The 15,651-nt window shown below is 31.3% G+C and overlaps 1 protein-coding gene across 1 annotated transcript; it reads right to left on the minus strand.

Moving 5' to 3' along the window:
* Positions 1 to 8,952: 8,952 nt before the first annotated feature.
* On the minus strand, positions 8,953 to 15,568 carry LOC147064632 (zinc finger CW-type PWWP domain protein 1-like). The gene is made up of 5 exons (XM_085957682.1): positions 15,464 to 15,568; positions 13,058 to 13,176; positions 12,554 to 12,741; positions 10,245 to 10,441; positions 8,953 to 9,399 (listed from the first exon to the last, which is right to left on the minus strand). The coding sequence occupies exons 1-5, from the start codon at positions 15,566 to 15,568 to the stop codon at positions 8,953 to 8,955; spliced, it is 1,056 nt and encodes a 351-aa protein (XP_085813808.1).
* Positions 15,569 to 15,651: the final 83 nt, after the last annotated feature.

The raw sequence follows: 15,651 nt of genomic DNA on the forward strand, positions 1-15,651 counted from the left end.
TAACCCTAAATTAACAGTGGCGAATTAAGACTTTTGGATACCCTGAGTGCAAAATTATTGTAAACTTTTTCTTTGATTAAATGTATGGTCGTCACAAAAATCTAAAACCGACCGTGATTTTTTCGGGGCTAATGAATCGCTATACTGGTGTCAATCACATTCATGGGCTGTCTAAGCTGTTCTAGGTTTTTGCGAGAAATTGTTGGTAATAATTTCGTAAATTGTTGGTAATAATTTCGTTTAAACTTGATTCACTATATTATTATTCAAGGCTTATTCACCCAGGCCAATACAGAAAAATGAAACGAGGACCGAGTCCATTTGCTCCAAAAAATATAACAGTAAAACAGACAAAACAATAATATGCAGTATTCGGAATTTTTAAGTTTATTAAATTTGTATGTTTTTACTTAAACCTTTGATGAAGAATTATTGTTCGAATAATAATTCGCAACTGCAAAAGAAATAGATACCAAACCATTTTTGATTTTTACTTTGAGCTAAAGGTAGTGACTCTATGATGCCAATATTTACAGAGTTTGGAGGTTATTAGCCAAAAATAAAATATAGAAATACTTGAAAAGTTAAAACTAGTCAAATCTACGCAAAAATTATTTTGAATAATCAATAAATTCAATGTGTTTTTACAAATCACATAATAACAATAATAAAAAACATTATAGTATTTATTTGAAAGCAATGATGGGTAGTTAATAAATCTATATATTATCATTATGATACATTAATGATGGGAAATTTAATGTTGAAGCCGTTTGAAACATCCCTATAATCAGTTATTTATTTTGTTCAACTTCTATTGAACTATTATCAATCCAGTGCCTACCTTAATGGATACTAGTAATTGAAAATTAAGTATTTTATAAAACAATGTACCACTATTTAAAAAAAAATTATAAAGATATTTATTAAGACCATAATATTCTAAAATAATATAAATGTATCTGCACTCTTCGTTAAAACAATCTAATTAAATATAAATTAAATAATATTGACACGTTTTAAAATGAATATGGCGGGCCATATTAACTCATGTGGTAGATTGGAGTTAAAAAGATATTATAATATACTATTATAATAATTAAAATTTTATAGACAGCGCCCCCAACATTGTTTTTATTTGTTGTACTTATTTACTAATTGGTTAATTAGCTCCTTTTTTAAATAATTTACATAAGTACTTAACTTCCTTTAAAAACTTTCGATTGTCGTATTATTTTCCTCCTCGTATCAATTGTATCGCTTTGTGTAAATCCTTTGGATCTTTCTATTATACCTAATATTATAACATATGTATTTTTAGTAATATTAAACTAGTGTATTTGAATTTTAAAAAAAACTGCCAATAGAATTATGTCACAATATCATTTCCGATATTATAATATGTAATATTCACTAAAAATATTTAGAATAATATAGCGAATATGTATAAAAGCCATACTTTTTAGGTATACCTAACTGTAGCTAAATAATAGTACGAAATCATTGCGGTTTATTTTATAAAAAAAAACCTATTTCAATAAGATAATAATATGTTTTGTTTATATGAGTATTACAATAATTGAAAAAAACTAATAATTGTCCAATCAGTTGTCCTCTTCTGTACGTTCATGATAAAATATTGCATTGTGAATATTTTATTATTTATAAGTACCCACTGAAAACCTATCTAATGAAAATGGCAGTATATTGCTATAAAAATATAGTTGTCTATATGAAAACTTACAGCAAGGATAACATCAAATCTACACAGTATGGTGAAATCCATTTTGCAATCAATGTAAACTATAAATTAATATGATAATTATTGTTATTGTTTCTGCCTAATTTGAAATGTTCCATTTGTTATCATTTATGATAAAATATCCTAGATTTAAGATTAAATTTATAAGTAGTCAGTGTTATTTTTGTTAATATTTGATAACCTTTTGTAGTTACTATAGTTTAATAAATTAAAAATAAAATTATTCAAATTAATCAACACATCAAAACATTTAAGTACTGCAAGATTTATAAAATTCTACGAAAATTTCCTAATGTCGCAATTTGTGAATTTGTTTGTGAAAATACATATTATGTATTATTATGTCACACTTGCATTTAATTTTTATTATTACAAATAATTTACAAGATTATTAATTTTATTATATGGGTACTAAAATGTATCAAGTTACTCGCCTATCGTGTCGATCTATCCAGAAGAATAACCTGAATTACTATCATTAAAACTAGTCTATTATAAAGATCATCTCAGATTAAAATGTACTCAGTTCTCTTTTTATGTGATTGAAAGAAATAACATCATATCATGACTTCAATTGAATTTTTATAATAGTAACACATATTTTAATTTTCTTTCTATAGATGTTATGCAGGTAATATAATATTATGTGCCTATACGCATTTTATTTAAGTATTTATTAGTTTTTTAATTGCTTAAATTACATGCCAGCAATAAATACCTATCTATATACCGTACCAACAATATTATGCTATTCAGGGGTGGCCAAACTTTTAACCACTATGAGCGACCTACTTTTGAAATTTTTGGCGGCGGTATACTAACATTAAAAGTTAAATTTAAAGCCAAAAATAAGTCTAAATTGAAAATAAACATTGATAATGTCAATACCAAGTTATTTTAATAATAGCAATTAATGATGATTTCAGACAAACATAAAAATAGTATGTAAATAAAACAAGATGTTCTTTTATTTTAGCAGAGCCGAAGGGAGCCGATTATAGCGGAATGTCACTTCTAAACAATGACATTATTAATGGACAACGCACTCAATACAGTAGCTAGCAAGTAAATTCGCGTATAGTGACGTTTGCACATGTATAGATAGACGTCACGCAATTTCCATTATGCGATATCACGCATCGGCAATTTATAGGAATATCACCTTTATTGTAATGGCGTTAGAACAGTGTTTCTTGTGTCAATGTTCATTTAAGCGAACCCGTTCGAACCGAACCATTCAGCAGACCCGAGAAAAAGCATCGGGAATCTATAGCAATATCATCTTTATTGTAATGGCGTTAGAACAGATTATGCCATTCGGCGGACCCGACAAAAAAGTGAGTGTCATTTTTTTTCCCAGATGCTTCGTCCATATTAATGTCATTGCTTCTAAAACCCGAAACGGCCACACACACGAGTCCGCTATGTATTGCGGCCGCCACGTGAGTTACCTACAAGTCAACTCTTGTTTTACCCGTCGAGTTTTAGAGAGAGACTGTCGTCGATAATCGGCTAACTTCGGGATTGTAGCGCGTTGTCTCTGTCGCACGGCTTGTCTCGCACGCTGTGTGAGACAGGCATCAGAGATGTGTACAGATGTGTATAGATATCAGACAGGCGGGCGACTAGGAATAGTTACGCGGTCGATCTTTTGGCCACTCCTGCTATTCATGAACTCTTTCCTCATCCTAATTTTATTGATTATTCAAATAAGTAAAAGTAGAAAGGTACACATTGGTCTCTTTTATAAAACTAATAGATACTATGCAATGTAGTTTACAAAAACGAGTTTTTTTTTGTTCTTTTAGAAAAATTATAAACTTGGTACTTGTAGGTGCAAATCATTTTTAATTTATATCAATATGAAAAAAATATGAATGTCACTCAAAAACGCACATGAGAATTTTATTGTATCACAAAAAAAATATTAGTAACACTAAACGATAATGATATGTATCACTTTTAAAATACTCTTCTATTCATATAAATTATAAATTATTAAAAATAAACATTTATTTCACTTCTAGTAATCACTGGTGTTTTAGTAAATCTATTACATTCCCATTCATTGGTGATGATAGTCATAAATGCTCATTATCCGCTCCCATGAGTTTGTCTCCATTCCCAATTCTACAGTAGGTACTTATTTTTGAAATATGTATGTACTCTTTCATTTGTTATATATTATCAACGTGGAATATGTTATTTGGCAGGACCAAAGAGGTAGGTACCTACCGTGAAAAAACAGGCAGCGTCACATAAATTTGGTCCATATAATATCACGACGAGGAGACTATGCGGACGAGTTTGCCGTTCTCCGTCCACCATAAACTAAAAATATACATACTAATACTATTATACCGTCGCTGCATATTCAATATATTGTTTGTGACGTTTGGCACATTCTGAGATAATCGAAAAAACTGTTTTAAAAAATAACCAAAAATATTTTGTTATATATTTTGAAGTTATACTTCCTTTGGCGCGTTTGGAAAATTAGATCAGAGTGTATTTTTGGCGTGTGACATGTAACGCATAATTTATGTTTTCACACGAAAAAAAACGCACTCGATTGGATTCGGACCACGATTGTTCTGTTATCAGCCGAACCCACTACCTTTATGCCACAGTATGATATTGCAATCGTGACGATTATACAGTATAACATTATAGTTTAGAATTGTTCCGTTGCCTAGGCAGCGAGTTTATTACTGTCGGCCATTTGAAATTCCTTACATAAACAAACTATTAAACTTCAGAGTGACAGTTGGTACTTTAAAAATAAAAACAACGAGAAACCATTATATAATTTAGTAATATAAGTTAAAATGTATAGAAATAAACCAACGGCGTTCCAATAAGCGGTCCTTTTTCTTGAGTGTGTAATTTAACAAGATAATTAAGAGCTAGTCAAAGAATCTAGTTTATCACAAGTTTTGTTACGCCAAAGAAGTATAACTTCTAACGCGCGGACATAAGTACACACACCGATTGTTTTATATTAAATTAGACAAAAATATTTGACTTGTTATTAAAGTCTAATTTATAAAAAAATATCACTATTTCAACGTGAAAAACTCAATTTACAGATTTTCAGCACATCTGCTTACTCTGTCCATAATTTGTGCACATAAGATATCTTCTAGACTCTAGAGTCTAGACTGACAATACTAGATAATAGACAATATTTTGGGATCCACATTAAAATGGGTTAACACTAATATTACAAGAGTTTATTTTACAATAAATATCTAATATTGTCTTTGTTATAATTTTAATAATATGGTGTATGCTTAATAAAATATTATAGGTAAGTACCAAAAAAATATTTTCTGCGCTACGTGGAGAAAATTATGGATGTCTACAGAGTGAAGGTTATATTCACAGATTTTATTTAGGATAATGGTTGTTACCCAATATTGTGTCTTCGCATTGGACCAAATAGATTGAAAAAACAACATGCATATTTTGCCAACCACGGCACTGAACCCACAACCCACTGCTCAGAAATGGGTGTTTGCCAACCAAGCTTCCACGCATATGGCTTTATACATCAAAATAAAATTCATTAATTGGAGACCGTATAGTAGGTATATGGTCATCTATTTCCGAGAAGAACGCTCATGGCGAACTGTACTACGGCGAAATGTTTTACGTACAATCTACATGTAACCTGTTAGTTGGACTTCTTACGAAACTTTAACCTACAGTAAGCAAAATAACAATATAACAGATGCGTATAGGTAGGTAGGCGCTGTTTCGAAAACATTAATACTTTTTTATATATAATAAAGTAGCCAGTTCACAGATCTCAAAAACAAACACCATCAAACGTCATCCAAAAAAACTATGGATTATACCAAGCCTTTGCTTTTATGTGTTATTAGGAGATTCGATAGACTTGGATACAGCATATCGATTTAAACCCTAAATTTAATACTTAAGAGACGGACGGCTCTGTTGCTGATGCAAAAATTTTATGCACTGTAGACAATGACATCATTGACTGTAGGACCCTAGTCGTCCAATGGGTAAGTTTCTCTCTCGATATACAGCTAGTATACAACATCAATTTCATAAAATCATGTTTCGTATGAATCCAAAATCTGTTTCTATAGAATATATGAATGAGGTACCTAAGTAATATTTAGCATTTACTTGAAAATGTTTAGAATTGACAAATCTTGAAAAAAGGTTGAGCGTCGTCCCCAAGCGTTTTACAGTTAAACCAGTGAATGTGAAGGTGCAAAAGATTACATTTCACCGCGCAAAGTAAAAAAAGTTTTATACAACTTTCGCATACTATTTATACAATATTTTTGTTCACGTACAAATGAATCTCAGTTTGGACTGGGCATATTCCTTCTCGTTCATGAAATTTATCTCAATTTCACAATGGCCGATATATTTTTTTAAATCTTCAATTTACATCATATTCATTACATTGTACTTACTTAAAAGAAAATTGCTGTAGACACATCATGATGTTTATGAATATATTATTATACTTGTAATAATGTCATTCATATGAGGTGACATCTATATCAATAATAATTAAATTGCATCTGACACGTCAAAACGCTATTTGTAGTTTGGAAGAACGGAAGAGGTGGATTTTAAGATTCCTAGATCGCAGTGATGGCACATCAGTCGCATATCGATCTCACGCTGTAGATCAATTCCCAATAGAAAAAAATATATTATAGCTATTGAATGCGCCATTGTTGTTTAGATACATACGATCTTAAAAGGAGTAAAGCGGTAGGTATATTATGGAAACTTGAGGGAATTATTTAGGAAATGTAAACTTATAAATAAAACCAATTTTGTTCACTTAGATTAAAAGTATTTTTTATTGTTATATAAATACTTAATAACCAAAAATAAAACTTTACTGAGTAGATAACTATATTAGTAATATTGTATCCAGTACGAATTTATATTTTGACATTTAAAAAGATAGTATGAAACCTAACAAATTCTTTTCTTTTATAATATATCTATTATAAACAAAACAAAACTATTTATTTTGAATTTACTATTGACAGTTTACGAGTTTAAATTTAAAATAAATAAATTCTAATTATATTGATAAGAACATATAATTTTAAAATGTGGTTAGAGAGGATGTTTTATTTTAAAATAATACATAAATCCTGATCATATTAACTAACCAATTTATAGTTTTATACACAATAATATTATTATATTTACGAACATTTTTTAGGATACAATTTAAGAATGCATATATTTACTTAACATAAAAATTATTAATGATTCTTTTAAAATAAACAACATAAACTATATATTTTTAAACTATCCGCACAACATGAATGACAAAATAACGTTATACTATTTTCATTCATATACCTTTTTTGAAACTACGGCCACAACAATTTACAAAGTATTTGGCTTAATATTATTTAAAATATAATAAGTAATATGATTTCACATTACAACACATAGATATTTTAGTAAAATAAATTTTAAGATGGGCTACATCCATCTACATCATAATCCGAAGAGTTTGCTTACACAATCACTGCTGACCTTTTAATTACCACATTTAAATAACACGTTAATTATATCTAATGTCCGAGTACTCCATGCGTGCCAGTCGCGGTGTTAGCACTAAACGAGTTAATAAGCAGGGGAATGGAAAAAGGTTAAATCGTTATTAAGATCATCTTGAGTAGACGGAACGACGGAGTCAGAAATTAGCAAGTCCGACAGGTTGCCACTATTTGCGGTCGACTTTCGGGCTGATCGTCGTAAAACAGCAACATTCAAATATTCTGAAATAAAACATCCATTATCATTGCTTAATCCAAGTAATATAAAATAAAATTGTGATAATAATCGGTTGAAGGATCTATAAGTTTTCATTTAGTTTTTTTTCACTTATGAAGTAGCAAGAACAGTAGAAACTATACAATTATCATAAATTACCACCAAATACATATGCTGAAGTTGACAAATATAATCTTAGTGAAACAAGATGTATCAATCATCAAGCTTATTGGACCTTTTTATCAAAATAAATTTTACTTGAACATATTATGTAGGTAGCCAAAATTGGTCTTAAATGCCCCTAAATAATAGCTCCGATATAAATACACCAAATAATTTAAGCTCGAGATAGAAGGAAGCAGTTAGATTTCCAGTCAAACGAGTATATGGGCGGTTGTATTGGTAACAAGTTCATTATTTTCTTCTTCTATTGACACCCCTGGAAACAAAATGGCGACTCGCTTTCCGGTTAGAAGTCTGTTTCTCAGTGTTTTACGTGATTATTAGTTTTTAAAATCATATTGATTTTTGCTGTCTACATAAAATTGACGAGAAAATATCATTCTTCGGGTGCTTACAGTTAAATTTTCTTATCTTATTTGTTGAATATCTACTTTTATACACCAATATGTGAGACGACGAAATGTCAAATTATTAAGTCTAATTTAATTATACCCAATCCTAATTTCAGTATTCCAGGCTTTTTTGAACGTAGGACATATCTGCAAATAGAATCATGTATGTATGTAATTAACTGATTTGAGTGACTTTGAAATCATAGTGGAATCCTAGCAAGGAATCGTTAGAGACATGAGCGTGCGCAGAAGTATTTTACTAAAAGTAAGTATTTTTTAAAAACTATTTTTTTTGTAGCCTAAAATATATTGTGTTTTCAAAACGTTTCTTTTTTGAGATTCACCATCAATCTAAAGTAAAGAAAGAAATAAAATTAAATTACATAAAATGTTCCTGTTTAAATAGAATACTAATTTATTTTTGAGGTGCTTTTATGCCTTAGTGTACACGGCCTGAGTGGACAGACAGCAATTGGCCGTGTGTGAAATGTTCGTAGACAATGCCTTTTTTTGGTTATACGTTTGAGTTGCACACGCCGCTCACGAGCCGCCGAACACTGTCCACTCAGGCCGTACACTTAGGGCATCCCTGCACATTGGCAAACTAATATCACAGTAGAAGTGTGAAATTCTTATCAAATGAATCAGCAATGCAGTTGCTTGTAACTAAGTTCATCAGTACAACAGAGGTTCTATTCATGCTTCAATTTCATACATTTCTTACAGAAGATGTTTTTCTCAACATATTTGAAATAAACCTTATTTTAACAAGTTAAAAGAATGTATTACCATTATTTTGTTTGATACATATATCCGTTCCTAGTTTTAGAGAGTTCCATCTGCCGTATCACTGTCGTAACTTATCGAAATATCAATAATTATCTCACCATCGGAATCATTCCTATCGATATCTGAGTCAGTCATCTCGCTTGATAATGACTCAACATCAACTCTCAACGGAGGCTGCATAGGAGCAGGAGCATTCTTATTTTGGAGAAAATCATCATCGAGTAAGTTTATTGAGGGTTCATTTATCGATCCTTTATATCGTTTGATGAAGGAATATTTCTTCAACCTCTCCATTGTTGTGAGACCGATTGCATTGTCGGCCATCTGAGTGGCTGCAGACAGACGCTTACGGAGTTCTTTTGGTACAAATGATGTTTTATGTTGTATCTTTTTTCCACAGTCTACATATGGACGTAATTTACTTGCCTCTATCCACCCTCTAGACACTTCTTTGTCATCAAAGAATGTCACATTATAATACACCTGAAAATAACAAAAAAATCAAATGTAATCAACTGAAAAACTAAAAAAACAACTGTTTACACACAAAAGTATTGACTGTCTCGCCTAATCTCATTCTCCAAGCGTAAGCGGGACACGGTGTTGTCATTGTATGGTGCTATTTGCAGGTTATGAAAATTCGTAAACGTCAAAATGCTCTGTGCTAAATGTGAGTATTTTTTCTGCCAGGTTTGTCACCATTGTTTTACTGCGCAGGCGCAGATATCGTGTAGGTACTTTTTTTGATCGATGCATGCAATCTTGCAACTTGCACGATAATACGTGTTTACAATTGCATTTTCTTGTTATAATAAACGCAATGTGATTTTTACATCTTTGTATGATAATCAGCAGATAAAAAATGACAACACTGCTTATTATTATTACTATTTTGACATAAAAGTGTAGACAGTAAGTTGATGGAGCGCGTCCAAGACATTACATTTAAGGCGTGCGCAAAACTACTTGATAAAAAGTACTTTAAAAATATTATTAAAATCATCATGAACACAAACAAGTAGCTACAGTAAATTCGAAATCGAAGGGACAGAAATTTGAAGAAGATTTAGGAAATACAAAATATATGGCAAAAACACAGAAAAACTAGTCCCAATTGTAAAATTGTTCAAAATCACTAAGTACAAATAGATTTTGTGAATTTTCGCAAAAGTTTCAATTTAAATGTTCGTATTAACGGGGTTTTACTGTAACCGTGAAAACAATCACGAAAAGAAATCAAGAAAAGGCAAGCGATTTTTCTTGACTAAGCCAAAGTCTACCAGGTGGGAAGTGGAGTTAATGTTGACTCTATTTAAATGGGACATTACTGGAATATCGGAGAATCCGTTTAGCCAGTAGAACTGCTCCGTGTCTGGACAGTCGTCAACAATAGCCGGCCAGTAGGGATAGCCGTGTATCTGCGCCCACACCACTGAACCCGCCGAGTATATCGAATGAATGAGATCTTCTTCCTCCTCGACTTTGAGTACACTTTCTCTTACATCGCAATGGTTGGCGGAAGTATCTGTAATGTCATATTCAACAATTCAATTAATTGTAATAAGCTTATTCACATGAAACGTGAATAATTGTAATTTGGCTGTTATATTCCATTGGTATAATCAGACATATCTAGGAATATGAATATATAAAAGTATTAATAGGTACATATTTTATTGCTAATAATTTTTCTCATTGTTTTTTTTTTAAATATAATTTAGCGATCAGTGTTTACCATTTACTAGCATTATTAATAATATAATTTAAATGAATATAGGTATTAATGTTTTCTCATTATTTGTGTGACGCAACGTCATTGGCTCTGTGTCTACATAATGCCTTGTTCGGACTGTGCCAGTGATTTAGTAAAGTAGCGAGTGATTTCATAAAAAACCGTGTCTGAACAGACAAATTTAGTCGAGTAGTTTAGTAAAATAGTCAGACAATCCGATCCATTTTATTCTATTATTTCGGGCGACTAGCGATCACCACCACCTCTCACTATATACTAAACAAGCCACAAAACAAGTCTGAACAGGCGAGCGCAGGCGAGTGCATTAGTTGTCGACTGCCGTAGGAATGGCACAGCGTTGAAACAAAGATTACTACTCGAAAAAATATAACTTATATTATTATACTTCAATGCGACAAAAAGTCGCGAACGTGTGTTGATAGATCCGTAGATAAGTGGCGATATTTCACAGAAAGCTTGTTGATATTGAGGATAGGTAAAGAGGTACACATTATCTTATAATTATTATATATATTATATTATTATATATAATTATTATATTCATTTATTATTCCGTTTAGGTACATTGTACACTCAGTATGAAGGATATTATGTCATGTCGGTAGGTAGTGTGGATAATTTGTTGATTAAAACTTTGATAAATAATGGAAATATTTCACAGAAAACTTGTTGTTATTGAAAGTAGGTAAAGACGTAGGTAGGTAGGTACACATTATCCTAGTGTTCATTAGAATAATTATAATTTATAATTATTCATTTATCATTCTGTTTATATTTTATAGTCAGTAAGGACAATGGAGCATAAAATCAGGGGCGGATCAAGTCAAGCGGAGGCCCTGAGCGGTAAAAATTTCGGGGGCCCCAAATTCAAGTTAGAAAAAAAGTTTTATACGTAGAAACACTCATTAATTTATTAACATAAAATATAACAAAGCTAATAGAAATAAAATAAAAAAACATGTTTTAAATAAATTTTCGTCTTGCAAAATCGTCAATTATTTGGCAGTGTCAATTCGGTTTAAAATTTCTTGCTCTATAAAATACACGTACGTGCAACCTGTTTATGGTAATATGAATCATTGATTTTGCTAGGACACAAATGTCGCATCGGTTTAATAAAGGTGCTACCTACATTCCAAGGCATTGAACAGACACTTAAAGTGCATCTTGTACAAAACACTAATAAGAGTATGGTTCGGAGACATGGTGCATGACTAAAGGCATGGAAAGAGTGTTGGGCTCATTTGAGTGGAGTGTGCTGCGTGGTATTTTCGAACACATCACACAGTTGGGTTGTAGACGAAGATACAATTACGAGCTGTATGCTTTGTACGTGGGCCCGCACATTGTACAGTCCATCAAATTGGGATACCTTAGATGGCTGGGCTATGTACACATGATGAACGAGTGAAGCGTGTCAAAGAAACTGACATTCCGGAAGACAAACTATGACCTGGTTGATCTCGTATAAGATATAAGGATAGTGTCGAGCTAGATGTAAACACCTTGAGTATCCTAAATAAGAGGGAGCTTTGGAGAGACCTATATGGAGGCAGATGCTGGAGAAGGGCAACACCCACATATGGTTGTAGCGCCAGGAAGAAGGACATGCAACCTGTCACAGACTTAAGTTGTCATATTTGCTCTAAGCGTAAGATTGCATGAGTGTGTTGGCCAAATCTCATGCATTACATGAATGACATTAATGATAAAGCAAAAATAATTATATAGAGCAATCCAATATTATTATGTGGCAGGTCAAAAATTCACTGGCTAAATAAAGCCACCGATGACTGCCATATGCTGGTATTGAATTAGATAGCGGTCCAGAGTTATTATAGTATTTCATAAGTTATTTCGTAGCGCGTACAATAATATTCTTACCTGGATTCATTTCGCAATACCATTTCTCTGGTAATTCTAGTGGGTCGAAAACATTCGCTAGATAGCGCCATTTATTGCAATCACCATGAGAACAATTGACCCAGATGCCGACTGCACGACGTCGCTGAAGCCATATCAGCCTCTCCTTGTGAGACAGTTTGGGGTTGGGCTGGCTTAATGTTAGTTTCCTGGAACGAGGCAATTTTTTTTTCTCATTTTTATATAGTCATAACTCGTAATGGTGCATAGCTATCAACAGACATATTTTAGATAAATTAAATATAATCAACAGTCACCTAAACAAAGAATAAATTAATATGCTAAGACTGATATGAATATCGTTTAAATAACCAAAATTGTTAAGCATCACAATGCTAGGTCCACACTACGATTTTCTTGATAAAATTCATCGGCAATATATTCCTGTCAATTCGACGTGATCGTGTGCCAGATAATTACATACTTAGGTATTGAGTGAAAAAATAAACATTGTATTGCTCTTACATAAATGCATCAGAGTAACCACTCTGACTGTTATTCCTCTTCTTTGCTTTGGGTTTTTTAACCTTCGAAGCGGAGAGTGATGTTTTCTTCTTGACGTTTGCTTTATTTTTCTGGACATACTGCAATTGAAAACCGAGCGGATTAAATAATTTTAGTCTAGCTGTACATAATATACTTTTAAATGAATATCCTATGTTCGTGTGAAGAATAAATTGTAAACACTGCGCTGTATATTTGAAGCATAATTTCGAAGATAGACCAAGGCAGACCCAAAATTGAGCGTAGTTATACGCAAAGCAGCCAGTCCACACAAACCTCAAACAGAGATAGAAGCACTTTTATGTAAATTGTGTTTCTTTAAATACACAAAGCCTCTGTATACTGTTTATACCTTTTGAATGATAGATATTATAAATATACCTATATGATTTTGTGTAACTTTTAAAGAGATAAAAGCATAAAATCTATGAAATTTTGGTGTTTTAGCAGTCCAGGCTGTCTTGTGCAAAACCGTTTTTTTAGAATGTTCATTCTGGAATGCAGCCAACTCTTATTTTTTAAAGAAAAATCTTTATTTTTGCATCTATTTTCTTTTAAAAAAACCTTCTAAGTTACTCTAGTATGGGAATTTTAAAGTTCTAAAAATAATTCGAAAAACTTGTAAATTATAAATTAATATTTAGCTGCCTGGCACTAATTTTTACATGAAAAATCTATATATTATATTATATATAATAAAATGAAAAACATACACAGTCAAAACTTTAATAATTACATAATATTATCATGTGGTTGCTTTATGCAGACCGAAAATGGCATATTTTTAAAACCCATTTATATGACATTGTTGTATGACAGCAGCTTGGTCGCTTTATGCAGATCGAAAATATCATATTCTGCGATTCTTAAAAAACTTTAAAACGCATTTATATGAGATTTTTGTATGATAGCAGCTTGGCTGATTTGTGCAGAACGTAAAACAAATCTGTGGGATTATGGAAATAACAATAACTCATTTTTTTTTCAAAATTGTGGCCTGACTGCTTTGTGTATAACTACGCTCAATTTGCCCTACCTGTTACGGAGCTTAAATTTTATGTTAATTCATCAAATTATTATTATGTTACTATATTGTATCATTTGTATCTATTATAATATGGAACCTTTTTTAAATAATAATAATTACTATAAAATATAAAACATAAAGTTTCTACTGCATTTAAAGGCTCCGAGACGACGAGCTGTAGACCACTGAAATATTTACTGAAAATTCCACGGCTAAAACGCAGATCATCAGAAGAAAGATTAAATGAATTTGTAGTTTAATTCATGAGATATTAACAACAATTTGAAATTTTCTATATAATATAATATATTGATAAATTAAATTGATAATCTCCACCGTTGATCCTTTCAATAATTCAATTGTTTCGTATAATGGACATGGATCGAATTTTTAAATGTTATGTTTTTTTCCTTCTTATTATTCTCTTTTTCTGTTCTATCTCAGATCACCCATATTACGTATAAATTTCAATAATTCATAATATAGATATACTTATATAGTAGATATAGATATATTTTAAAAGAATGTTATTTTTTTTGTCTATAATTATTCATTATTCTTCCTCATTTTTCTTATGTATTTTCTTTATAATATTTATGTTCTTCTTACTTTCTATCATGTTAGGCTTAACTTTATTGTAATTTATAGTATATGGAAACTTTGCTGGTTGCAATAACTTTTCACTATTCTATTTTAAAACATATTTTTGTAATCATAATGTAGCTAACTGTTTGTTTCCTTAATAAATAAATAAATATTGTTGTCAATATTTTAATTTATAGACATTTACCTACTTTATTTTATATTTCTTAAACAGTTGTTAACCTTGGTAAAGGAACAAAATTCTCCGAAGACATTGTTCGACACTAAAAATATTATGTATATTGATTTCAATTCAGAATTCGATGATTTCTCAAGTAATCAAGTATATAATAATAGATGACTATAATTACATATTATTTATGTGGAACCCCAACGTTTCCTTTGTCCTTTATTTAGAAAACCACACATTAATATTGTCGATCCGGAGAAAATATCTGTCACCGCAAAAAAGGTCTGCCTTGGAAAAATTTTGGGATTACAAACTAAAAAAAGTACGTAATTTAGGTTTTGCGAGATTTTTTTTCTTTTGGAAAAGCCCCTGGTTAGGAAAAGATAGTTTTACGAAAGAAAAGCTTTTTTTCTGGGCGGAAAAAATATTTTGGGGGGAAAATAGCGAAAGACGTAATAAAAAAAATGGAATGCTATCAAAAGCTCTCGAGACTTTAATTCTGAATAATTTTAACAGTTCACATCATGTTCAATTCAAGAATTTCACGGGAAAAATAATAGGTACATACATCTGGCTGACTAGCACCTTCCGTTGGTTCGAATGCCTCAGCGATCTGATGAGAATCGGCCTCTGTAGATTTTCCTGTTCCCGTTGATCTCGCCGATCTCGCCATTGGGATTAAAGGAACTTTCGTTTTCTTTATGCCATTCGAACATTCTTCGGTTCGAACAGAATTTGGTAAACATTTACCAGTAT

The sequence above is a fragment of the Rhyacophila brunnea genome, unplaced genomic scaffold (genome assembly GCF_057557595.1).
Source record: "Rhyacophila brunnea isolate RB1 unplaced genomic scaffold, BYU_Rbru_1.0 scaffold_7, whole genome shotgun sequence".
NCBI lineage: Eukaryota > Metazoa > Arthropoda > Insecta > Trichoptera > Rhyacophilidae > Rhyacophila > Rhyacophila brunnea.